General features: G+C 53.5%; 1 protein-coding gene across 6 annotated transcripts in view; it reads left to right on the top strand.

Annotated features, from left to right (window-relative positions):
• The window catches only part of CTNND1 (catenin delta 1), a 62,209-nt gene that overhangs the window by 16,027 nt on the left and 18,887 nt on the right, over positions 1–27,295 (top strand). For 4 of the 6 annotated variants that reach the window (XM_054024869.1, XM_054024871.1, XM_054024873.1 and 1 more), the window contains 5 exons: positions 16,605–16,723; positions 18,616–18,923; positions 20,844–20,915; positions 21,941–22,099; positions 22,388–22,920. In XM_054024869.1, coding sequence (XP_053880844.1) covers positions 18,729–18,923; positions 20,844–20,915; positions 21,941–22,099; positions 22,388–22,920 — 959 coding nt within the window. In that variant the 5' untranslated portion in view covers positions 16,605–16,723; positions 18,616–18,728. The remainder of the gene's footprint in view (positions 1–16,604; positions 16,724–18,615; positions 18,924–20,843; positions 20,916–21,940; positions 22,100–22,387; positions 22,921–27,295) is intronic. The other 2 variants (XM_054024870.1, XM_054024874.1) reach the window with 2 other exon arrangements.

The raw sequence follows: 27,295 nt of genomic DNA, 5'->3' as shown, positions 1-27,295 counted from the left end.
GGAGTAGTTCAGTCCCAAGCTGATATCATGGGTGTCTCCTGCCTCACCAGCCTGGCTTCAGGTGTTGGGGTGTAACATAAAGGATTCTTGATCTATGAAGGGGGGTGTGTGTGTGTCCATTCTTACTTAGGGTGTTGGAGGCCACTGATAGAATAAGCTCTTCTAACTTGCCTGGGGGTCTTTGAAGGAGAGTTTCTCCTTCCTTTGGAGAAACCCCCAGGGTTGTGACATGAGGTTTTGTAGAGGTGTCTGTCCTGGTCCTTGGATGACAGAACATCTTGTCCAGATGTCAGTCTCCTTTAGTTGGGGTGGAGCTGTTTCTGTGCTCTCTGAGTACTGAAGTGGGGAAGTTGATGTTCATGGAGGGGAGTTGGTGAGGTCATCTCCCACTGCTGTGTATGACAAACATCTTGCCACTATGGTTCTTGGTCACTGACTCCATTGCTGCATCTCAGTTCTCAGGTAGCAGTTGTGCAGTAGTTCTCATCTTGCAGCTTTCAGGTCATCTTTAGACTATTTTCCTCTGAGTCAGACCTTGTTGGAGAGATCGCTGCCTTTGGGGCTTCAAGGCTTGGGGGCCCTACCCTCAGGGAACCTAGAAACTTCATCTCTAGAACACAATGAACACCCCAACTTGAGTTGGATGAACTGGTCTGAGCGCACAAGTGGCGGGGGCACTGCAGATCTGCTTTAGAACACGGGCTGGTTTTCACATGTAGAGCCTTGTGTGTGCTCTGGGACCTGGTTATCTGACAGATCTCTCTAATTCACCCTTCTCCTGGCTTGTTGTGTAAACCACAATCTGCTAGGTTAATCTGTAAATTCTTGGGTTTAGACTCTCCACTGCTGGTAGTGAAGCATTCTCTGGAGGGCCTGAGTTCTGGAACTCACTCCTTCCAGCAATGTGCCCTGGAGTCTGAGTGACGAGGCTTATCTTTTTAGTTATTCCTCTGAAACACGGGTGGTTCTTCGAGTGCTTGTTCATGTCCGTTCCAATCAGATGCGTACACAGTAGCTGGAAGATTCTCTTCCCCACGCGCCCCCCCTGCCCCCCCGCAACAACCATAGGGTTAGGCTGGGCACCGCCTGGAGTCGCGTCTTCATGGCGTCCAATATAGAGCCCTGCCAACGCTGCACCCCCCAGTTCCTTCTTGCCCCCAGTGACAGTAGCTGGAACTTCTCCTTGCTCTTCTCTTGCTTCGGCAAGTGGATTAGCAGTACTCTGTACGCCGTGCATAGTTAGTTTCCACTCGTTAGTTTAGTGGTTTCCTTAGAAGTTTTAGTTCCTGGGGGTTACACCCCTCCTCCCCCATTTGTTGCCGGGGAATGCCACGATGCCTGGGCTTTAAGACTTGCCCAGATCTGCGCTAAACGCATGCTGAAAAATGACCCCCACACCTCCTGCTTAAGGTGCCTTGGTGAGGGTCACCAGAAAGACCATTGCAAGATCTGTCAGGAGTTCCGACTGAGAACCATCAAGGAGAGGGAGCAGCATCTCAAAATCTTCCTTATGGAGGCAGCCCTCCGACCTCAGTCAGACCCAGGCACCGTGGATCCTGCTCCCAGCAAGTTGTCTTTTGGCGCAGAGTGCTCCAGCGCCATCTTCAAAAGAACCGGCGCTGAAGAAAGATGCCAGCAGGGAAGCTAGGCACAGTCATGCAACCTCTCGGTCATTTGAGCCTTTGGCACCGGTCCCAATCGCCGGCACAGAAGAAAGAGTTCGGAGAGAGGTCGATCTTCCTCGGCAAAACCCAGGGACCACTACAACTATAGCAGGAGCAGAAGATCCTCCTCATGGCACCATAGGTGGTCCTGCCCAATGCAGTGGGCCTCTCCGTAGCAAAATCCACAGCAGTGGCCTTTTTCGACTCCGTGGGCCTTCCATCAAGCCCAGCGTCGGAGCCAGGGATCCCACTCAGGTGCAGCATCAGTGGCCTCTACAATATTCGTCCTGCCACAGTTGGGACCAGAACTAGTGCCTCGGGCATTAACGCTGACACCTGCGGCACTGTTCTTGGCACCAGCGCCGACTGCAGTACCACAACCAACGGCTTCGGCACCAGAGGCATTGGGCAGCCCCCATCACAGCCTCGGCGCAAGATGCAGCCCCGACACTAGCACCAATACCACCTCCGTCATTGGCGCCAGCTGCCACAGTGCCCCCAGGAACCTCACGCTGCACCAGATGCTGGCACCGCTGGCGGTCCTGATGCCAGCACAGACACCCGTGCCTTTTGCACCTGCGGGACCAGGCCAGCCTTCTGCTTTTCCCACTGGGTCAAGAGATCCCTCGGGTGGGTCCAGTAGGGAGCAACCACCTACCCTGGTGGTCTCCTTTCTCCTCACCAGATGAGGCCCTAGTGGGCACATCAGTTGCCCCAACTCTGGAAGACTCCAGAGTGTTGCAGGAGCTGCTGCGCCGGGTCACCCAGGGTCTGGGCATTAAGGGAGAGGAAGTTGTGGATGATGTGGACCCTATGGTGGACATCCTGGCTCCTCTGGCCTCACCCGTATTGCTTTACCACTAAAAAACAATAACGGACATGAACAAGACCCTTTGGCACACCCCAGCCTCACTGTCACCTATAGCCAAGCACAGTGAGTACTTTGTGCCCTCCAAGGGCTATGAACATCTCTTCCCGCCCCCAGCCTGATTTCCCTGGGGGACGCCACCGCTAACCAGTGGGAGAGACAAGGATTTAAAGGCCCTTTGCCCGAGAATAGAGACGCCAAAAAATTTAGACGTTTTCAGGCGAAAGGTTTATTCCACAGGGGGACTGCAACTCCGTATATCCAATCAACAGGCCATTGTCAGCCGATATACCTACAATGCCTGCTCGGCGATGGCTAAATTTATGGAGTTATTCCCCTCGGACTCCTGCACTGAATTTTCGCCTTTGTTTGAGGAAGGGAGACTGATCTCCAGAGCCTCCCTTCAGGCGGCACTGAACGGGGCAGATGCAGCAACCAGGTTTATGGCTACTGGTGTGGCCAGGAGAAGGCGCTCATGGCTCCAGGTTTCTGGCCTCCTCTGAAGTACAGCAAACTATTTAAGACCTGCCCTTTGAGGGTGAGACTCTTTTCTCAGAAAAGTCTGACAAAAGGCTGAACAGCCTTAAAGATTCCAGAGCTGCCCTGAGGTCCCTGGGCCTCTAGACTCCCTCCACACAGCAGACACATTTCTGCCCACAGCCCCAGCAACAGTTCAGTCAGCAAAACAACCAAGACAGGTCCAGAAGGAGGAATCGTAATGGCAGGAGAAGGCAGCACCAACCTTCTGGACAGGGCTCGGGACAACCCAAGCCATCTTCAAGGTCCAAGCTGGCTTTTTGAAGGCACAGTTGAGGACGGTGTAGCACATCTAACAATGGATCCATCCTGCCTTACCTTCTCATCCCGAAAATCCCCTTTCTACTGTGCATGGTCCAGTATCACCTCTGCACGGTTGGGGGGGGGGGGGGAGGGATACACCATCCAATTCTGTGCCCTTCTGCCCTTTCACCATCCCTCTTCAGGGACCCTTCCCACGAGCAGTTCCTTTATTGAGGAGGTGCAGTTGCTCCTATCTTTAAGGGCAGTGGAGGAGGTTCCTCAGGAGCACAGGGGCGAGGGCTTCTATTCCCAGTATTTCCTAATACCGAAAGCTAAAGGCGGCCTCAGACCCATCCTGGATCTGCAAGAACTCAACAAGTTTGTGAAGAAACTCAAGTTCTTCTTCGAGTGCTTGCTCATATCCATTCCATTAGGTGTGTGTGCGCGCCGCGTGCACGATCGTCGGAAGATTTTCTACCCTAGCAACACCGGCGGGTCGGCTGTGGAGCCCCCTAGAGTGACGCCTTCATGGCGCTGAATATATACCCCAGCCGACCCGGCGCCCCCTCAGTTCCTTCTTACCGCCCCTGACGGTCGTTGGAACTGTGGAGCGCTCCTTAGCTGTTCTCCACTCTCCCTAGCTTTGTTGGTTATTAGCAGTTATAGTTATAGTGTTTATAGTTAAATAGTTAAATAGTTTAAAAAAGTTGTTATAGTTGTTCTAAGTAGCTCAGGGGATTAAGGGGGTCGTCTCCCCCTTTCTTCCCCGGCCGCGGGGCCGGGCTCATGCCCAACGCTCCCGGCTTCAAGCAGTGCGCCTCCTGCGCGAAGCCTATGCCCACGAGCGACCCGCACGACTCCTGTCTGAAGTGCCTGGGAGAGTCCCACCAAACAGATAAGTGCAAGATCTGTAAGGCCTTCAGACCAAGGACCAAGAAGGAGCGGGACTTTCGGCTCAGGCAACTCCTGATGGAGGCGGCACTTAGCCCGGACACTCCCTCTACGGGCCAGACCCCGGCGCCTAGCACCTCGGTGCGCAGTGCACCGGCAGCACCGGCTTTGACGACCACGCGAGTGGCGTCAGACAAGCCTCCCCGGCACCGGACCTCGTCGGCACCGCAAGCAGTGCCTCGGCGCCGATCATTATCCCCGGGGCATAAGAAAGCCCATAAAACGGGGACGTCCATGCCGAAGACGCCAGCTCCCCCAGTGCCGGGGGTAGAGCCGCGTCCGCCGGTGGAGCAAAGGAAACAGGTGCCTCCAGCACCGTCGACTCCGGCACCGAAGCCGTTGAGTCCGGTGCAGATAGCGTCTCCACCGAGGCCGGCGGTGATACAGTGCCTACCGTCGACTCCAGAGACCTTCGCGGCGGCGAGAGACTTAATAGCTCTCACGGAGCCGGCACCGCCTCAACCACCGGCACCGACTGCACCGCTGACTCGCCCGGTCCAGTCGAGGGGGAAACCTGCCTTGATGCGCCCTCCACAAGGACTGGAACCTCGGCACCGCTCCAGGTCCCGAAGCAGGTCCCCACGCCGCTCGCAGTCCCGGCACCGAATATCATCTCGGCACCGGTCGTACTCGCGGCCAAGATCTTCTTCGCGGCACCGCTCTACGTCTCGGCACCGATATGATCGTCGGCACCGATCAACGTCGAGACGTAGCTCTCGGCACCGCTACGGTCGACGCTCGACGTCGAGAGGCCGCTCCCGGCACCGGGCATACTCCAGGTCCTCGTCGAGGTCCAGATCCGACTCCCGGCACCGACGAGGTCATCGGCACCGGTCGCGGTCCCGGCACCGATCGCCGGCACCGCGTGGAGATAGAACATCCCCGGACCGGCACCGTGCGGCACCGCATCCCACGGGATTCGTCTCGACGCACTCGGCACCGCCATGGCCATCGAGATCGGTGTCCCGCTCCTCTGAGGAAGTATCGAGATCGGCATACCCCCCTCAGGGTCAAGCCGAGGAGCAGGACATAGGCCATTGGCAGGAGGTAGCAGAGGACCCTGCTCATGGCCCATCTCACTGGTCGTTCTGGACCCCGTGGGCGTACCATCAGGCGCAAGGGGCTCCAATTGCGTCGACCTCTCGCTCCGGTCACTCCGTCAGAGGGGCCCCGGAGTCCACCATCTCTCGGCCTCCGCCAGGGGGCATGGAGGCCTCTGGGTCCGCACCACCTGACACCCTGGACCCAGGCACAGGTGATGCTCCAGCCCAGGAACAGGGAGACCAGGACCAGCCCTTGGATCCTGTTCCACCGGAGGCATCTTCCTCTTCTTCTCCCGATGAGGCAGTGGCGGGCACATCGTGCACAGGCCCGCCTCCAATAGATCTTCGGGCTCACCAGGATCTTCTGCGCAGGATGGCCCGTAATATGGACCTGCAGGCGGAGGAGATAGTGGAGGTTCACGACCCGATCGTGAATATCCTTGGAGCGGATGCCCCATCGAGGGTAGCGTTACCCCTGATCCGCACGATTCAAATGAATGCGGATACGATATGGCAGACTCCTGCCTCTATCCCACCCACAGCGAGAGGGGTGGAAAGGAAATACTTTGTCCCGTCTAAGGACTATGGGTACTTGTATACCCACCCCCAACCGTGTTCACTGGTGGTGGAATCAGTGAACGCACGAGAGCGCCACGGCCAGCAGGCTGCAGCGCCTAAATCAAAAGAGGCTAAGCGGCTCGATTTGTTTGGCCGTAAGGTTTACTCAGCCGGAGGGCTACAACTTAGAGCAGCGAACCAACAGGCGCTGCTGAGCCGCTACAGTTTCAACTCCTGGAACTCTATGGGGAAGTTTAAGGAGCTGATTCCCCAAGAGTCCAGGGAAGAGTTTGGAGCCATGGTAGAGGAGGGCAAGAAGGTGGCTCGGACCTCCTTGCAGGCCTCCTTGGACATAGCAGACTCAGCTGCGAGGACCCTGGCTTCGGGTATCGCTATGCGTAGGATCTCCTGGCTTCAGGTCTCGGGTTTGCCTCCGGAGCTGCAGCAAACCCTACAGGATCTCCCCTTTGAGGGACACGGATTGTTCTCAGACAAAACGGACTCTCGCCTGCAGAGCCTAAAGGACTCGAGAACAATCATGCGCTCCCTGGGGATGCATGTTGTGGGCCCTCAGCGCAGGCCGTTTAGGCCGCAGCCTCAGCGCTTCTACCCCCCCCCACCTCGTCAGAGACAGGACTCGGCCAGGAGGCGAGGGCGAGGTGGTAGAAGAAGGTGGACCGGCCCTCAACCCGGCCCAAACCAGGGGCCACCTAGACCACCTTCAGGCCCCAGGCAGAACTTTTGAAGGTGCGGTCGAGGACGGCGCCCCAGTCATCCCCCAGGATCCAACCCCCTCCTTTCGGGATCGCCTCTCCCACTTCCACCGTGCTTGGTCCCTTATAACTTCGGACCGTTGGGTCCTCCGCACGGTGGAGAGGGGATACGCTATCCAATTTTCTTCTATCCCCCCCTCCCACCCCCCTTCCCCGTCCCTCTTCAGGGACCCTTCTCACGAGCAACTTCTTATTCAGGAGGTTTCTACGCTCCTGGCCATGGGGGCCATAGAGGAGGTTCCAGTAGAGTTAAGGGGCAGGGGATTTTATTCCCGTTACTTCCTGATCCCCAAGTCCAAAGGAGGTCTGCGGCCCATCTTGGACTTGCGCGGACTCAACAAATTCGTAGTAAAGTTGAAGTTCCGCATGGTCTCTTTGGGGGCCATTATCCCTTCCCTCGATCCTGGAGACTGGTTCGCCGCCCTCGACATGAAAGACGCATACTTTCACATCTCAATTTACCCACCTCACAGACGCTTCCTGCGATTCGTGGTAAACATGGTGCACTACCAATTTGCAGTCCTTCCCTTCGGCCTATCCTCGGCCCCAAGAGTGTTCACGAAATGTATGGCTGTCGTGGCAGCGTACCTTCGTCGGCAAGGGATACAGGTGTTCCCGTACCTAGACGACTGGCTGGTACGCGGTCGCACCAAGGAGCAAGTTCAAGCTCACGTCCACATAATAGTGCACACATTCAACGAGTTGGGCATCCTACTCAACAAGGACAAATCCACTCTAGAACCTACCCAGAGAATAGAATTCATAGGCGCAGTTCTAGACTCCAGACGTGCACAAGCCATCCTGCCAGACAACCGATTTGGCACCATCATGAGCCTCATTCAAGGGCTCCAGGCGTTCCCAACTACCACGGTGAGGTCGTGCCTTACCCTGCTGGGCCACATGGCTTCCTGCACGTACGTAACCAGGTATGCCAGACTTCGGCTTCGCCCACTTCAAACCTGGGTGTCATCAATATACCGTCCACATCGGGACAGCCTGAACATGGTGGTCACGGTCCCGATCTCGGTCCTGACCTCCCTCACCTGGTGGCTAGATCACAATGTGGTCTGCGAGGGGATGCCATTTCACGCCCCACAACCCTCTCTGCACCTGGTCACAGACGCTTCATCTCTGGGTTGGGGCGCCCATCTCAACGAACACCATACCCAGGGCCTGTGGACTGCATCCCAGCTAGCCCTGCACATCAATGTTCGGGAACTGATGGCGGTGCGCCTGGCGTGCCAGGCATTTCTCAACCTCCTACGTGGCCGATGTGTGTTAGTTCTCATCGACAACACCACGGCCATGTTTTACATCAACAAGCAAGGAGGAGCACGTTCGTCAATCCTATGCCAAGAGGCCATTCGCCTGTGGGACTTCTGCATCGCCCACTCAATCCACCTCACGGCATCGTTCCTCCCTGGAGTCCAGAACACTCTAGCGGACCGACTCAGCAGGTCCTTCCAGACGCACGAGTGGTCTATCCGTCCGGACATCATACATTCCATCTTCCAGAGGTGGGGGTTTCCCCAGATAGACCTGTTTGCATCCCGAGACAACAGGAAGTGCCACGTGTTCTGCTCCCTACAAGGTCGAGCTCTGGGCTCCCTCTCGGATGCGTTTCTCCTTCCCTGGAAAGACCACCTGTTTTACGCCTTCCCTCCGTTTCCTCTGGTCCACAAGGTACTGCTCAAATTGCGCAGAGACCAGGCACAGGTAATTCTGGTCGCTCCAGCGTGGCCGAGACAACATTGGTACACCACACTGTTGGAACTCTCGGTTCAGACACCGATCCCGCTTCCGTTGTATCCGGATCTCATCACGCAGGACCACGGCCGGCTGCGTCACCCCGACCTGCAATCACTCCACCTCACGGCGTGGCTGCTCCATGGTTCACCCAGGCAGAGCAGCAATGCTCGCACTCTGTCCAACAGATTCTGCTGAGCAGTAGAAAGCCCTCAACACGCACCACGTACCTGGCCAAGTGGAAGCGGTTCTCCTGTTGGTGTGAACAACGAGCCACGTCCCCGTTGCAGGCACCCATTCCTCTCATTTTGGAGTATCTCCTCTCCCTAAAACATCAGGGGTTGGCGATATCTTCAATTAGGGTTCACCTGGCCGCTATATCGGCCTTTCACCCAGGGGAACTCGCGTCCTCGGTATTCTCTAACCCGATGGTCGTTAGATTCCTCAAGGGCTTAGACCGGATGTACCCACAACAACGTCAGCCCGTCCCGACGTGGGACCTCAACCTGGTTCTCTCCAAGCTCACAGGTCCTCCATTCGAGCCACTGGCCACCTGTTCACTTCTGTACCTATCCTGGAAGACAGCCTTCCTCGTAGCCATCACCTCAGCAAGGCGCGTTTCTGAACTCAGGGCGCTGACATCCGAGCCCCTTATACAGTTTTCCATAAGGATAAAGTGCAGCTTCGTCCACATCCTGCCTTTCTCCCTAAGGTGGTTTCTCCTTTTCACATCAACCAGGACATCTTTCTCCCGGTCTTTCATCCCAAACCACATGCCACTCGCCAGGATCAACGCTTGCATTCCCTGGACGTACGAAGGGCCCTGGCCTTCTATATTGACCGCACAAAGCACTTTAGAAAGACGACGCAGCTCTTCGTTGCAGTGGCCGACCGAATGAAAGGCTCACCGGTCTCCTCACAGCGCCTATCCTCCTGGATTACGTCTTGCATCCGGACTTGCTATGACCTGGCAGGTGTCTCAGCACCGCACCTCTCCGCTCACTCCACGAGGGCCCAAGCCTCCTCGACTGCTTTCCTGGCACATGTTCCGATACAGGACATTTGTAGAGCGGCGGTTTGGTCATCAGTCCACACGTTTACAGCTCACTATGCACTAGTGCAGCAGTCCAGGGACGATGCTGCCTTCGGATCAGCGGTTTTGCACACGGCAATGTCTCACTCCGACCCCACCACCTAAGTTGGGCTTGGGAGTCACCTAATGGAATGGATATGAGCAAGCACTCGAAGAAGAAAAGACGGTTACTCACCGTTGTAACTGTTGTTCTTCGAGATGTGTTGCTCATATCCATTCCAAACCCGCCCCCCGTCCCCACTGTCGGAGTAGCCGGCAAGAAGGAACTGAGGGGGCGCCGGGTCGGCTGGGGTATATATTCAGCGCCATGAAGGCGCCACTCTAGGGGGCTCCACAGCCGACCCGCCGGTGTTGCTAGGGTAGAAAATCTTCCGACGATCGTGCACGCGGCGCGCACACACACCTAATGGAATGGATATGAGCAACACATCTCGAAGAACAACAGTTACAACGGTGAGTAACCGTCTTTTCCTCATGGTCTCTCTGGCCTCCATCATTCCCTCATTGGATCCAGCAGACTGGTATGCCACCCTCGACTTGAAGGACGTGTACTTTCGTATCACATACTTTCATATTGCGATCCCCCAACCCCACAGAAAGTACCTCAGGTTTGTGGTGAACAATACCCACTACCAATTTACAGTCCTTCCGTTTGGCCTGTCAGCAGCATCTCGTGTCTTCACCAAATGCATGGCGTTTCTGCACAGGCACTGGGTACAGGTGTATCCTTACCTTGACGACTGGCTGATCAAGGGCCGCTCCAAGACCCAAGTGGAAACTCAAGTCTGATGAATCTGAGCCACCTTCAACAACCTGGGTTTTCTAAGTAAAGCCAAATCCACTCTGTCCCCGGTCCAGAGGATAGAATTTATTGGGGTAATATTGGACTCGACCCAGGCCAGGACATACCTACCGCAAGCGAGATTTCAGGCCCTGACTGATATCATTCGAGACCTCAGATGGTTTCCTACTACCACAGCAAGAAACTGCCTAAGGTTTCTCAGTCCTATGGCTGCCTATACCTGTGTAGTGCAGCATGCCAAGCTCAGGCTTCGACCACTTCAGTTGTGGCTTGTGTCAGTGTACTGCCTGGATAGGATAGTGACCTTGCCTTGCCTGGTCCTTGACTCCCTCCTCTGGTGGCTTGAGCCTCAGGAGATATGCTCAGGCATCTCCTTCACCAGTCCATAGCCATCTCTGTTGCTAGTGACGGATGCATCAGACTTGGGCTGGGGTGCACATCTGGGAGACAGCAGGACTCAAGGCCTCAGGCGGATCTGGCTCTCCACAAAGAGCGGTGCGCCTGGTGTGCCAGACCTTCCGAGCATACTTAATGGAACCATGTGTATCGGTCATGATGGACAACGCTACAGCAATGTTCTATATCAACAAACGGGGGTGGGGTGCACGGTCCTTTCCCCTATGCCAGGAAGCCCTCAAGCTGTGGGACTTAGGTAGATTATTCAATATACCTGCAGGCGTTGTACCTCCCCAGGGTACAGAACGAGCTGGCAGACCACCCCAGCAGGTCCTTTCACAGCCACAAGTGGTCCCCTCGCCTGGACGTTGAGATTTCAATCTTCCAGAGGTGGGGCTTTCCCCAGATAGACCTATTCGCCACTTGATACCACAGGAAGTGCCAGCAGGTCGTCTCCTTCCAAAATTGCGGCTTGGGCTCCAGTGCAGATGCGTTCCTTCTCCATTGGGGAGGTTGCCTCCTATATGCCTTTCTGCCCATACCGCTCGTTCACAGGGTACTCCAAATCCAGAGGGAATGAGCTCAGATCATATTGATAGTGCCAGCCTGGCCCCGTCAGCACTGGTACACCTCTCTCCTAGACATGTTGTCTATAGACGCCCTGATCGCTCTGCCCAGACCTTCTGTCACAAGATCGTGGTTGTCTTCAACATCCAAACCTCAAGTCGCTTCACCTTATGGTGTGGAAGCTCCATGGTTTAAACCCGATGGAGCTTTCCTGTTCAGGTTAGGCAAGTACTTCTTGGCAGCAGAAAACCCTCTATGAGAGACACATACCTTGCCAAGTGGAAGAGATTTTCACTCTGGTCAGTGCAGCACCATTTGCCCCCGACGCTAGCCTCGGTGCCGCTTATTCAGGACTACCTCCTCCATCTGAAGCAGCAGGGGCTTTAGTTATCCTCAGTAAGGATGCACTTAGCCACCATCTCAGCCTTTTACCCAGGCGAGGAGGGCTGCTCTATGTTTGCTAACCAGATGGTCAGCTGGTCCTTGAAAGGACTCGACAGGGTCTACCCTAACGTCAGTCAGCCTGTCCCTGCCTGGGACCTCAACCTGGTCCTCTCTAGACTCATGGACCCCCCACTTTGAACCGTTAGTGACATGCTTCCTGCTCCACCTCTCTTACATGGTGGTGCTCCCCGTAGCAATAACCTCGGCCAGGAGGGTGTCTGAGCTCAGGGACCTAACATCAGAGCCTCCTTACGCCGTCTTCTATAAGGACAAGGTTAAGCTCGGGCCCCATCCTGCTTTCCTCCTGAAGGTTGTTTTGCAATTTCACATCAACCAGGACATCTTTCTCCTGGTATTCTACCCTAAACCACATTCTAGCATGGGGGTTGGCAAACTACGGGCCGCATCTGGCCTGTCAGACCTTTTCCAAGCTCCCGCTGGGGAGTGGGATCGGGGGCTTGCCCCACTCCGGCACTTGAGCCGAGGGGTGGAGTTAGGGGCTTTACCCGTTCCGTGCGTGCTGTGGCTCCGGGGGGCTCTGGAAGCAGGAGCTGCAGGGACAGTGTCTGCGGACGGGGCAGCACGCAGAGCCACCTGGCCGTGCCTCTGCGTAGGAGCCAGGTGGGGGACATGCTGCTGCTTCTGGGAACTGCTTGAGGTAACTGCCACCTGGAGCTTGCACCCCTGAGCCCACCTCCTGCCCTCTGAACCCTTTGATCCCAGCCTGGAGCACCCTTCTACACCCCCAACCCCAGAGCCTGCACCCCCAGCTGAAGCCTGCACCCCAACCCTTTGCCCCAGCCCTGATCTCTCCTCCTGCTCTCCAAACCCCTCAGTCCCAGCCTGGAGCACCCTCCTACATCCCAAATCCCTCATTACTGGCTCCAGCCGGAGCCCTCACCCCCTCCTGCATCCCAGTCCCAGCCTGGAGCCCCCTCCCGCACCCTGAACTCCTCATTTCTAGCCCCACCCCAGAGCCTTCAGCCCCTCCCACACCCCAACACCCAATTTCATGAGCATTCATGGCCCGCCATACAATGTCCATACCGAGATGTGGCCCTCAGGCTAAAAAGTTTGCCTACCCCTTGAGCTAGCACAACAGGGCTCCGAGGTGCTACTGTGATAAAGGGGTAATAGCCATGAACACTTGGCCTGCCAAGGTTCCATGTTACACACACTCATCCGGAGGAAGATTGTACCTGGTTTCTGATTGGGGAGTACTTGTGCCAGCGTGGCGCTGTTTATATCCATTAGTCATGGATACTTGACAGGCCTGATCTGGTGGACTGTGTGTTTGATGCAGTCTGGGTCCTCAAGGCTGAGCCTGAACAAGTGAACCAGACTGACGTGTGGGTGTCTGCGTCGTCTGGAGTGCTGCTCACACAGATGTATTCCACCGTGGATAGAGGGAAGCAAAGGCACCATCTTGTTAAGTGCCCTCTGGCTGGCTAACTGGGAACACTGATCTCTCTACAGTGCTGGTTCTCCCTCTGAGCGGAGGTGGGGTCATAGATTTCAGGGTGTCACAACTTTCCCTCCATGTCATGGCAGGTCTGACCCTTGTGTGGGCTACTGTTTGGAAAATGCTGGCATTGTAATTTTGGTCAGAAGGGTGCCTGGCTGAGTATTGGAGAAGCCCGACATGACTGGAATAAGGACACAGTGGGCAAGGAACTGAATTTTCGCCCCTTCTCTTTGTGTCTCGCAGGCTCTAATGTGAAGGAGACAGGAAGGAAACTGCCTCATTACTGCTACATTCCCATAACTTGTACATCATACTCCTAACCATTCTGTTCAGTGCATTAAGTTAGGAACTAAAGAACAGGCTAAATGCATCTGTTAAAACCAGATTCCCAAAGGACATGGGCTTGCTAAGTATGCGCTTGTGCAGATCATGCCAGTGACAGCAGATGCCCATCCAGTTGGGCCTAAGCTGGCAGCTAGGCAGAAGGCTGCAATATCTTTTAGGTACCTCTTACCATAGTATTTTGAGCACCTCACAATCTTCTAAATACTTATCCTTGCAACTCCTCTGATACAGGATGGCGCTATTAGCTGCTCTGCCTCAATTCCCTCCTGTCAATAAAGATAAATCTCACCCAAGGTCCAGGCAGGAGTCTGTGGCAGAGGAGGGACTCGAACGCAGGGCTCCCAAGTCCCAGGCTCATCCCCTGACTACTGGACTGTCCTTCTTTCTGCTTTGAAAACTATCTATTACACCTGGCTAACGGGGCAGCTGATGCCAAGGGAGGAAAGGTGGGGAGCTGTTGTCACAAATGTGCTATGAAAAGACAGGAGTAGCTGTCTAATAATGACACTGCTGGGATTGGGGGGCAGACCCCTAAATAAATGGTCTCTGGGGAGGGGGTGGCTTTTTCTCCAGGATGGAGCACAGGACAAAACTCTGCTCTGGAAACTAACACTGGAAAAGCAAAACAAATAAGTCAAAGGTTCTGGCAATGGCTTTGAGAAGCCCCTGGGCTTATGGGACCCAAGGGGTGTGATTATGCTCAGTCCTTGGAGACGGAGCTGGTTTCCTGTGTTTTCATTGGCTAGTACCTCAGGGCAGTCCTCGCCCATTGGATAGCGAAGGGTGGGGGAGGTTTGTCTGTCAAGTCAGCAGCACTGCCCTGTCTCAAAGCTTTGGCTTGCAGCCTCTCTAAGTACAGGTCTGTGCCCCAGTACCCCATAAATGCTGGAGCCCATGGGCAGCCTGGGGCCCAGCCCTCACCCTTGCTTAGAGTGGCAGTGGAAAGTCACTCACACCAACCATTTGGGGCTAGCAGGCAGCCTGCAAGCACTCGTCTCTGGACAGACTGGGGCCTCTTTCTCACCCCAAAACCATGACCCAGTTTACATGTGGAAAAGGGGCCCATCCTGGAGGAGGGAGTATTTCCCCCATTGAGCAGAAGAGGGGTGTGTGTGGGCAGGGGGAGGGCACTAAGACCACTCTGGCAAGCCATAATAAAACTGTTGCATGCTCCCGAGCTGTGTCAGGCTTTCTGTGGACTCAGACTGGTGTCGCAGCATCAAGATACAGCTCAAAGGTTTTAATCATGAAGGCTTGAAAAATGACTTTTTATTATTATTATTATTATTATTAACTGAAGCTTAGATCTTGATATTGCATGATGCCAGCAGCTGGGCTCCAGGTAGTTTCTAGCTTATGCTGGGATCTCCCTCCCCCACGCCCTTGCAAAAGCCCAGCAGGCCTGTTAGGTTTTGCAGGTACCTATCAGCTTGTTGCATTGCAACCCAACTGGACTAGGATGAGTGCTGGAAGATAAAGCAAACTGACTTGTGTGTTGGGAGAGGAGGCAGTGCTGGTAGGGATGGGTGTGTGCATGCATATCATGGTCTCATCTGCTTGTGCTTAGCATGTGCCCAGCAGTAGAACTGGATTTTTTTTTTATTGGTGAAGGAAGATTACAGGGCGGTGGCCACCAAATGTTCAAATGCAATTCAGACTGTCTCCAAAGCAAACTAAAAATCTCTTGTTGGGCTCAAAGTCCTCTCAGTGCTGTAGTGCCTGATAAGAACTGAAGCCAAGAAAGCTATTGTATGTCTAAAGAGGTCTTGGAGGACGAATGAATAAGACCTGCCAAAAGGGGCAAGCTTGGTTTGGTTTTACTGTCACAATTGAAATGACTGGAAGTCCTCTGTTTTAGAGATCCGTGCATTGGAGTAACTGGGTTTGCTGTATATTGTGTTTGAGGGGCATATGTGGAGCCCAGGGTTGGAATAGCAGGGTACAGTGGGTTGGGGGACATCAGCAGGAGGAAGAAATGCAGCGCAGACTTCCTGTGTCTGTTCTTCAAACCGTGCCTATATCTTCCTTGTAACATTGGGTGCACAGCCTATATGCGGCCCACTCTCCACAAACTGGTTTCTTGCTGGGGAGCATGGGAAAGCAAGCCAGGCAGCTGGTGCAGAGGCCAGACTAGTCCCCGCGTGCCCGCCCTCCCTGCCATGGCTGTATCTGTTGCTAAAATATCTTAATAGATATGCTGGGATGTGGTGGCTCTGAGATGGGTGAAGGAGGGGGACCCACCCAGGGCCGGCTCTAGGTACCAGCCCACCAAGCATGTGCTTGGGGCGGCGCCTGGAGGGGGGCGGCGCGGCGGGGCGCTCCGGCCCGAGAGCGGGGCTGCGACTAGGCTCGCTGCCTTCCCCGCGGCGCTCTGGCCACCGGGGAGAGCGGAGCCGCAGTGGGCTCGCTGCCCTCTCCCCCCGGCCCTCCGGCCGGTCGGGGAGAGCAGAGAGCCGCGGCGGGCTCGCCATCCTCCCCCCCAGCGCTCTGGCCACCGGGGGCTCTCCGCCCTGCTCCCGGTGCTCTGGCCACCGGGGAGAGCGGAGAGCCCCGGCCGGCTCCCTTGCCACCCTCCCCTGCCGCGCTGGGGCGGGGGGCGGCGGGTGGTTTTTTTGCCTAGGGTGGCAAAAAAGCCAGAGCTGGCCCTGGACACACCCCTTGACTCTAATGTAGGTTTCCTCAGGAGAGTGGGTGCTGAGGGTGCCAGTGAAGGGCTACCTTCCCCTGGTGAGCTAGTGGCAGTACATGTGGACGATGGTATGAGGTAGTGGGGACCGGGCGACCTTTGGAATTGGGTAGGCAGCACTGGGGCAGGTCTGGTCACAGCCAGTTTGCAGCAGGAAGTAAAGATCTGCTGTGTTGGATGCTGCACAAGGTGTGTCGAGCTGACCCAGAGGAGCCCCCACTAATGAGGCATGCTCTTTTCCCATGACCATCCCAATCCCTTGCAGAAGGGGGTGGAAATGGTACTTGAAGATCACATTGAGCAATTCCATGTCCCCTCCCAAAATCCCCTTCACTCCTGTTCAGTTCCAGCCTGCCCTCTGTTGCCTGCCTCCCTCCTTCCCTTTGTTATATTCACTCTGGTTTTCCCCAACTCTGTCTACAGCTCTCTTCCCTCCTGCTTCCTCACTGGTGGTGGCTGGGCTGCTTCTCCCATGATTTTTTACATCTAGACCTGGCTGTGCTGTGCCTTAGCCAATCAAACCCGACCTTCCTTCCTTACAGGTGTGTATGGAAAACTGTTTATTTTAATATTTAATTAAAATCTTTGATTTCTTCGTTTTTCACTATGTAATTCTCAAATACAGAAGGTGTGTCAGAGGGCAGGGTGACACCTGCCTTTTTAGGATTTAGGGTCACAGACCTTCCTCGCAGGTTGTCCTAGTGTCATTGGTCTCACTGGGTTGAGATTCATATTGTCTAAAGTTAATGTGGAAGCTGAATGTTCCTCATGGGGCATTAGGGGAACAGTGTCTAACTGGGTTTGTGAAACTCTGGCCTGAATTAGCATGGACTGGCAAGTGGGTAATCCTCTAAACTGCAGCACTCTGCCTCCATCAATGAATGGGGTGGCAAGAAGCCTCTCCCCTTACCAGAGCAGATATCCACCAAAACTCTAGTCAAAACACCTCCCTAGAGGGCCTCTTCTCACTTGAAGCTGGTGGAGGGGCCTATGATTCCTCTCTCCCTTCCAGCGGACTTATCACCACCTGTCTTATGACTGTGTCACTCACCCTTCCTTCCCCCAGTTCGTAAGAGGGGAGTGTTAGATGCCCCTCAAATAAAATGGGAGTGTTTTAAGCACTACTGGCTTTGGAGACTTCCCTCTAGGCTACTTACACAGGCTTCTCTCCTGGTCAGGGTTGGCTCCCTTCCTATCCACCAGGGGATCTCTTCGGAGAGAAGACTGTATCTGGCAGGACTGGGGCGGGGCGTAGAGAACTGCCTTGCACGTACAGATCCTATCCTGGTGAGGCCTTCGTCTAAGAAGGAAGACTGAAAAGTCTCATTCCTAGACTTGAGGGCAGGAGCAGCGGAGAGCACAGATCAGGGTTTCCTGTAGTAGAGGTAAAAACAACGAGGAGTCCTTGTGGCACTTTAGAGGCTTAACAAATTTATTTGGGCATAAGCTTTCATGGGCTAAAACTTATCATCATGCATGGAGTGGGGAAAATACAGTAAGCAGGTATAAATACACAGCACATGAAAAGATGGGAGATGCCTTACCAAGTGTGTGTGTGGGGGCAGGGAGGGTCAGTGCTAACGAGCCAAACTGGACAGTCTCTATGCAAAAGAATAAATGGACACAGATCAGACATCAAGAATTATAAACTTCAAAAACCAGTAGGAGAGCACTTCAATCTCCCTGGACACTCAATAACAGACTTAAAAATAGCAATTCTTCAACAAAAAAAAACTTCAAAAACAGACTCCAACGAGAAACTGCAGAACTGGAATTAATTTGCAAACTGGACACCATCAAATTAGGCCTGAATAAAGACTGGGAGTGGATGGGTCACTATAAAAACTAATTTCCCTCTGCTGTTGCTCACCTTCTTGTCAACTGTTTGAAATGGGCCACCTTGATTGGATTGGCCTCACTAGCACTACAAACGTGATTTCCCCTTCCTTGGTATTCTCAACAGTTGACAAGAAGGGGTGAATAGTCCACTTCCACCTTAATTGAATTAGCTTGTTAGCATTGACTTCCCCCTCCCCCCACACACACACTTGGTAAGGCAACTCCCATCTTTTTATGTGCGGTGTATTTATACCTGCCTACTGCATTTTCCACTCCATGCATCTGATGAAGTGGGTTTTAGCCCACGAAAGCTTATGCCCAAATAAATCTTAGCCTCTAAGGGGCCACAAAGATTCCTTGTTGTTTTTGCTGATACAGATTAACATGGCTACCACTCTGAAGTAGAGGTGACACTCTTCCATGTATGGCAGGACGGTTGCCCTGGGCTGGCCAGCCGCTATTGTCCACTGGGGAGGGTGGCAGAATTGACATTTGCTCTTTCTTTGAGTGCTGAGAGAACCTGGCCTTAGGATTGATATTTCATCTGTCTCCTTTGATCTCTTCTCTCCTTCCTTCCCTCAACTGTGTCATGAAGTGAGGGGCTCCTTCCCCTCTTTCTCCCCCCTCACCCGTCTGACCCTGGTGTTCTCACACGCCCCGTGCCCTACACCCTCCCTCCCCCTCCCCCCGTGTGGGGCCCTCATCACCATGGACGACTCGGAAGTGGAGTCAACTGCCAGCATCCTGGCCTCCGTCAAGGAGCAGGAGGCGCAGTTTGAGAAGCTGACCCGGGCGCTGGAGGAGGAGCGGCGCCACGTCTCGGCGCAGCTGGAGCGCGTCCGGGTCTCCCCACAGGACGCCAGCCAGACGATGGCCAACGGCACCCTCACCCGCCGGCATCAGGTAAACCGCCCCCTTGGGGAAAGGTGGGCACGTGGGGCTCGGCAGAGCCCTTATGGCTGCTCCTGCATGAACTATGGTGGACACGGGAGGAGTATCTGGCAGTCTGGCTCCTATCAGAGTTGCCCTGCCCCCTCCCAGAGGAGCTGTCTCCACACCTAATGGATTTGAGTAACTGCTGTAAGAATTTACCAGATGAACTGCAGGTCTGGGGGTGTGAGGTGGCATTGCTTGACCTCCTCACTGATTCATGGAGGGCTCCCCATACATCTGAGTGTAAGATTAGTGTGCTGGGGAACAGGTACATGAGCCAATCTCCATAGTGCTGTAGACTCATGGATTGGGACTCCATGACCGGTGCAGCCCTGCCCAGAAAACCAGGGGCCTCTGGCTCCCTTGCCCCAAAAGCCCTGTAACTAGTTGTGAGGCAGGAGGTATTGGCATCTCTGCTCTCCTGGGGTGCTTGCCTGGTATCCTCTCTAACCTGGTGATGTGACGCCTGTTTTGCAAAGTGCCCACCCTGGGGATGTGGCTGGCAGAGTCCAAGAACTCTCACAGGGGGCTTTGAGTGGCAGTCTGGGCTCTAGCTAAGTGTGCGTGCGCCTCCTCCCCCCTCCCCGCCCCCCCAGAATCTGCTACTGCACCAATCTTAGAGGCTATGTTGTGATTATGTGGCCCCCCACTGTCTAAGTATCTGGGTACCTCATAATCTTCAATGTATTTATCCACCCCCTAGCCTTGTGTGGCAGGCAGAGCTCCAGATGGGGGACTGAGACCAAGAGATCAAATGACTTTGCCACACACACCTGCATGATCCTGGGAGAGACCGGGGGGTTCAGTACCCTACTGTGAAGTCCCAGGCTCCACCTTTAAACACTGAGTAGTCAAATGGGACAGGGCAAGTGCCAGGAGGGGATGAGGGAAGAGTCTGCCTGAGTCACCAGGGCTCTTAACTTGTACTCCCCGCTGCGGTGGGTCTGGCTTGATCTCCTTTCTGCTCTTGTGGTTATCGTCTGTTGGGTTTTGTTAAGGGGTAGAAGTGGAGACCCTCTGTGCCCTGTTTTAAAGGGCCAGAGGACAGCTGCACTGGCAATGTTGGGCATAGAGGGTTTGGTTGTCTGGCTGAGGATACTGGTGCTACTGAGAGAAACTTCCACTTGTCTAACTCCAACGTAGCTGGGATTTATATTCTTCAAAGGCAGGGGGAACAGTTCCCTGGGCCGTAAGTGGGAGGAGAAGTGAGTGTGTGTGAAGATCATAGGCAGTGAAAAGCCATTCTGCTCTGTGGTCTGCTTTTGACTCCCCACGCTGTTCCCTCTAATCTCCCTGAGATCCTGGGATGTGTCATCTGGTGGCCTGTGGCTCCACATCAAAAGAAGATGTGAAATGTCTTGTCTCTTCTCTCCCTGGTGGAGTTGGGGTGTGCGTGCTCAGAAGGGAGCGTTAGCCCTTCTGGTAGGAGGTACATAGAGTTCTGAATAGTCTGGCAGCCATGTGGAGCACTGGGATGTCTGGAGGGTGGAGCACTAGAGATGGCTGCTTATTAACTCCTCCTGGGGGCTCCCCAGACTGCACTGGGGAACAGCATTAGTCTCCTGCTTGGGTGTGTAGCACCAACCTTTGCAGCACCATGCCCAGATCTTGTCACTTCACCAAGGGCATTGAGATCTCAGGGCATGGAATCGTCCTGGCTGCTCTTACCACCTCTACCTGCTGCTAACCTCTGGGGCACTGGAATTGGCCGCTGCTGAGTCTGGAGCTGAGACTAGGGTGTGAGGCAGTCAGTACAGTCTTCACAAGGTGGAGTGGGGCACTAACCCCAAGGGCATGGGGCCTGGCCTTTCTTGCTTTGAGGCAACAGGATGATGCATCTGAGGCAATGGATAAGGAAGCATTATAATGAGCTGATGTGGCTTGTTTCAGAACGGCCGTTTCCTGGGCGATGCTGACCCGGAGAGGCAGAAATTTCCAGATCTGAAACTCAACGGACCACCGGTAAAGGACTTCTGGGAAGAGCTGGGATCTCTTGTTGGGGGTGAAGGGGCAAGGCCTGAGTTCAGGGGTTCAGTGGCTGGTCTTTCCTCTTTGTGGAAGGGACCCATCTTTCTAGGTGTTGCTGGCAAGGCTTCCCCACCCCTCTCTGTGCCGTGGTACTTTCTCTGCAGCCACCCGCAAGCAAGAATGATGCCAGGGAAGCCTCACTTCTCTGGCTAGATGCTTTCTGACTTTTGGCAGAAAACCCTACCAGAAATCTCTTCATCCTGGGCACTCCTCCCATTTCACTTCTAGGGCATGTGCCATGTAGTGGCAGCTGGAGGGATGGGGCTTGGCCTGTGTGCTGGAGAGCTGGGCTCTCCAGTCAATCACGTACATGGGGGTGGGGGGCAGCAGCAGCACAGGACCAGTCTCCTTGTAGCCAGTTGTTTCCATTTAAAGGGGGGGGACCCCCTCCCTGCCCTGACCGTGTTGTGGATCGAGAACTCTAAGGGCTCCTGCTACAGCCATGTAGTTCAGTCATCACTCCTTTAAATGAGAATGGCAGACCAGATCCAACAGGAAACACAGAACAGCCCTCCAGGCTCGGAGATCCTCTTATTTCCTTTATGCACCACCTCCCAACTGACACATCTCCCTCCCAACAAGGGGACCATGCAATCCATCTTCCCCCTGCATCAAGCTGAGGAGAGCACCCTGCTTGGCTTCCCCCCTACCCCCGGTCTGGCCACCATTGCTTCTGCCTACTGTGCCAGCCTAGCAACAGTTAGAATGGGGTTGAGGGAGCTTCTGGGGCCTGTGAGGATGGGGGGCAATGACAGGTGACCCACCTAGATTCTTCCCACAACCCACTGATGGGTTGGGACCCACTGTTTTGGAAATGCTGCTCTAGCCAGGAGATGGCTCAGGGCATCCTTGCCTAGACAGTACAGGTAGAGCTAAGGTCACAAATGTTGTTTCCTGTGGGTGGGAGCTGGCACTGGTCACAATCTGGGCTGACTTGGTGTGCTCTTCTCTCATCCCAGGACCGCAGCCACCTCCTCTACAGCACGATCCCCAGGATGCAGGACCCAGGCCAGATTGTGGAGGAGACGTATACCATGGAGGAGGACCCAGAGGGCGCCATGTCTGTTGTCTCAGTGGAGACATCTGATGATGGGACCACCCGGCGCACAGAGACCACGGTGAGGGACAGTAAAAGAAAGGGGACTGTCTTGTCTTCAGTAGTGTTGATCTGGCCCCCCCTCCCCTGGGGTTGGTGAGACGGCATATGCACTAAACTTTCTATCCTGCATGTTTTTGTAGCACTGTTAACTAAGGCTGGGGATGAGGGCTACTGGTCAAGATGGAGGGGCACAAGCAGAGCTCAGGGAGTCCAGGCCTGAGATAGCAGGGGAGTTGGGATGATTAGGGGACATCAGCAGCCCTTGCATTTGTGATCTGAGAGCATCTCCTTTTCCCCATCTGTTCAGGTGAAGAAGGTGGTGAAGACTGTGACCACGCGGACAGTACAGCAGGTCCCCGTTGGGCCGGATGGGTTGCCTGTGGAGGGTTCTCCTGTCTCCAATAACTACATCCAGACAGTGGACAGGAACTTCCGTAAAAATGGCAACGGGGGGCCTGGCAGCTACCTGGGCCAGCCTGGCACCGCCACACTCCCCCGTAACTACCACTACCCAGATGGCTACGGTCGCCCCTATGAGGACGGCTACCCTGGCAGCGACCACAGCTATGGCAGCCTGTCCCGTGTGACCCGTATCGATGAACGTTACCGTCCCGCCATGGATGGCTACCGGGCCCCGAGCCGTCAGGATATCTACGGTCCCCAGCCACAGGTGCGGGTAGGGGGGAGCAACGTGGACCTGAACCGCTTTCACCCAGAGCCATATGGTCTGGAAGACGACCAGCGCAGCATTGGCTACGAAGACATGGACTATGGGATGATGCCGGACTATGGCACTGCCAGGCGGGCGGGGACTCCCTCAGACCCCAGGCGGCGACTCAGGTAGGAACAGCAGGCTTTACGCACTGTCGCAGACCACTTGTCCTCGAGTATTATGCGCCCCTTCCCTTCCCTCCGTTAGTGCCCAGCAGTGGGTGATTCCAACAAAGGTGTGTACCTCCATGAGGCAACTACTAATAGCTTGTGTGTGTATTGGGGCTGTGGTTATTATTCCTGTGTCAGAGCCTAATTGTCATAGATTGCCCAATTGGCATCTAGCTGACTCTAAAATTACGCAGTTGTAGCATTTAACCTCCTGCAGCAAGGAGTTCTACAGAGCTATTGTGCACTGTCCAGAGGGTTTTGTTCTGGATATACTGTCTCTTGATAGCATGCCCCATGGTTTTGATGTTGGTGGGCAAAGTTTAATGAGCGAGACAGGGACTGATTCTGAGTCCTGCAACTCCTTGGTTTCCTCTCCCCCCCCCCCACCCCCCCCACCCCCCCACCCCCTTTGCATTTTGTCAAGATGCGCCCTGCCAGTTTGGCAGGGGTTTCTGTTCTTCTGAGCCTGGCCCTCAAGCCTGAGTCTGCTTGGGTTGAACAAAATAATAGTTTGATAGCAAAGGCTGCATTTTGGTTCATGCCACTGCACAACAGCACCAATCCATTGTTGCTGTGCATCAATGTAGATGCGAACTTCTCAGCGCAGTGTAGGCTTAAACTTGCAGCTACCACTGAGCTGGGATCCTAGGATGTGAGGTTTCAGGCTGGAGGAGGATTGATTCTTGGGCTGGTGGCTGACTTGGGTTGCACAGCCCCTTGAAGGAACACCCTGTGGGGGAGAAGCAGTCAAATCTGACAATAGCAGTTGGTTCCCCTGTGCCCTGTGCAGATCAGTCACTTCCCTTGCTGATTAGCCAAGTGTTGCTTTGACTGGATGACTGCACTCTGGGGTCCTATAAAAGTTAGGCATTGCTGCTTCTGTGATACTGTATTGTCCTAGGAGGGCTGCTAATGTACTATTACACAGAATAAACTGAGGAGCCAATGTGAGGAAGGGAACCAGACAGGAACAGCCCCACAGGAAGTTGTTGCCTGCACTTAAATATTATCTAAGTATTTGATGCTCCAACCTGCTCGTGTGTGTGTGTGTTTTTATATATAATATTAAAAAAAAAACCTGTGGAAAGGCTTTGGCTTTGTGCAAGTGTCTTGGCTCCTTTTAGCTGAGACTCTCTAGGTTTACTCACTGCCTTGGGGCTGCTGTGTCTGAGGGGATCTGAGCCCCAAAGCTGAATGCTCAGTAAAATTCCTAGCATGCATGATGCTGTATAGCTGGTCTCTGATTGCAGAGAATGAAACTATAAAGGCCTGGTTCAGCATCCCGTTAACCCCACTCGCCTCTCTCTGAGCCCTGAAGGTCACTTAACTCTGGCTCTGGGCTGCCAAGGGGAACGAATTCCAAAGGCTAGAAGCCCTGCCACTCAGCGTAGAGCAGTGGTTCCCAAACTTTAACAACCTGTAAACCCCTTTCACTAAAATGTCAAGTCTCGCAAACCCCCTCTTAAAAATGAATATTTCCAGGGATTTTCTCTTTTTTTTTTTTTTTTTTTTTGTTACCTGTTTATAAACTATAAAAGCAGTGATCTTGGAAATATAAAATTTCTTTTTATGACATGCTTATTACACACTTTATTCTAAATTACTATTTATCATTACAGTATTTTTATTACATTATGAAAAGGGCAACATTCTTCCAAGATCTCACTTAGCTTATCACTTTGAATAAGCCTGTTATAAGACAAGGCTCCTATGTTTCATCAAGGAGTATCAGATATGAAACAGCAAGAAGGTATTTAAGAAGCCAACTCAGAGTTCTTCCTACACAAGCATTCAGGTCTTGAGCAGTCCAGGCAAACAACACACGTTACAACAAAGCTTAAACTTGCTCTTCATAATTTTAAAAACAAGATTAGCTGCCTATTTAATTTTAAAAACAGCAAAAAGTATCCATCTCCCTTTCCATTTCTTATAAGGAGTCTTGAAGTTTAAATCTCCTCAGTGTGATAGCAATGCTTGCTTTGATCTGCTTAGCTCTTGGAAGTCCAGGGGCTCCGGGCTGCCGGTCCCGTGCTGCCTGGGGTCCCTAAGGACAGCTCTGTCCGCCATTAGGGAATTTTTTCCCAAGAACCCCCTGTAACATTTCGTGAACCCCCAGGGGTTCACGAACCCCAGTTTGGGAACCACTGGCGTAGAGGGATCAAACTTGCTAGTCCTGAGCCTGGACTGGGAATGAGAAACCTCTTCTGAGCAGCCTGGTCTGCAGCCATTCTGGCCTCTGGCATCTTGATGCCTTATCTAGGTTGAGCAGCAGCCTCTCTTCCATCCAGGTCCCCCACTCTCTGTCTGGAAGGAGTGGGAGGCTGTAAGATCCATACTCAGTGAAAGAAATGATATAGACAAGTGTCCTGGGGTTGCTGCAGCACCTGCAACGGGCTCTCAAGCTCCCTGTTGGCTTCATGCAGACACCAAACAGGAAGGGGCACTAGATGAACTCTGCTTCTTCTCCCCAGAGCATGCCCCAATCTCCTAGCACAGCCCCATGGGCTCTCATCTGGGAAGGACTGAACTCACTGAAAGGTCGCTTCATGTCAGCATCCTTGCACCTGGCAGCTAGCAGTACTCTGTCATCACTGGTGTCAGAAGCTGTATGGCTGCCATGCCCTTGTCCTCCAGCTCCCCAGCTGTGGAACAGGCTCTGTTTTATCCACAGACTGGCTGATAAAAATCACAGAAATCCATGGAATCCAAGCATTGTTGGCGTTGGCTCATCACCACTATCTCAATTACCTTTTTGTCTCAAATCTCCCACTTTTGGGGATGGTACCTGGCAAGATTAACAGCCCCAAGATGTTTGTTTTGAGCAAGGTCCTAAACATTACTTACTTTGAAGTGTGCTTGGCGAATTGCCCTCCTGAAGGAAGTCCATTAACAATCCCTTCTCTTCTCTTCCCTTCTCTCCTCCTCCCCCCCCCCACCCCCAAGTGTCTCTACTGGTTATAATCAGCCATGACGGACATGGGTCCATCTTGCATGTCTAGTTGCAACTTGTTAAGGGCACACAAATCCTCAGCATGCGAAACTGAATGAGATCAAAGCGCGGTAGATGATGAATTCTTTCCTCCTTCGCTTTCCCATGGAAACACTTGGACTGTCCTGAGTCAATAGAAACAAGTTGACCTTTCACAGTAGCAAGAGGCATTCAGAACTGCCAGTGTCCTGATGCAGCCCAACTAAGGGTGGCTGCTTAATACTTAGCTGAACTGGGGTTAGCAGATGTAACCGTTAAGGAGTACTCCGTCCTGACCACAGCCATGGCATAGGAACAAACAGTCTACAGTGTGGCTTGTCACTGAGATCAGGTGTTGTCGCTAGAGCTTCAGCCTTTTGTCACAGACTGCAGAGGATGACGTGGCACGCAATCTGTCCGCCCTGTCACCATGGCACGTGGCTGTGGGGCACAGGATTGCAGGGTAACCACTGATGGTGGCGAAGCAGCAAAATCTCCATTGACCAGAACTTGCCAATCAAAATGGCTTCCGAGGGTGACTCTCACAGAATTGCCACAGGAGTAACTGGTCTGACCTGAAGCTGTACCACTGATCAGACCATTACTCCTTCTGGCTAATACATATCTAGCATGCTCACCAGTGAGTGGAATCAGAAACCCTTCAGATAATCCATGGTTGTGTTGTAAGAGTGGGCATGTCCTAGGCGTGATCAGATGCAAAGAGACAAGTGCACGATCAGTCAAATACTCCTCTAGGCAAAGCTGATTCAAGGTACAGGACCTAGCTGGGGTCTTGTCTAGACTAGAACAGTTTTGCAGGCAAGCCCTCCTAGTGTAGGTGCAGCTTGTACAGCATGACAGAAAGTGGTTTCTACAGGCATAGCGTACGCTAGTTCCCTGACAAACGATACTGGTATAACAGTTCTTGTCAGTATAGGTGTGTCTATACTAGTGCTTATACTGACATAACTGTCCTGGTATGTTTCAGGCCTGGTTGACACTTGTGTGAACACTGCATTGTATGGGTACTGCACGTGCAAGGCATTTTAAGCAGCCTCTTACTGCAGCGCCTCTTTCTTAAGACTGGCTTTACTTTTAAACTGGGCTTCTTGGATCTGCAATCCAAGTAAATGGGCAAATCCATTTTTGTCCATGTGTGTTCCTTGACCAATACCTTTTCTGTTTCCATAATAAAAGGACAGGCAAGTAGGAGTATATTTTTGTGCCTGGGATGATCAATTTAATTTCAACGTTGTAGGGATTAAAACAAAGTAGGGCTGTCGTGTGATTAAACAGACCAAATCAAAGTATGGGAGAAAAGTGTTTTCTCCACTCTGCAGAAGAGGGGTAGCCCAGATGTGCAGA

The sequence above is a fragment of the Malaclemys terrapin genome, chromosome 4 (genome assembly GCF_027887155.1).
Source record: "Malaclemys terrapin pileata isolate rMalTer1 chromosome 4, rMalTer1.hap1, whole genome shotgun sequence".
Lineage (NCBI taxonomy): Eukaryota > Metazoa > Chordata > Testudines > Emydidae > Malaclemys > Malaclemys terrapin.
This window is presented reverse-complemented; position numbering and strand designations above follow the sequence as displayed.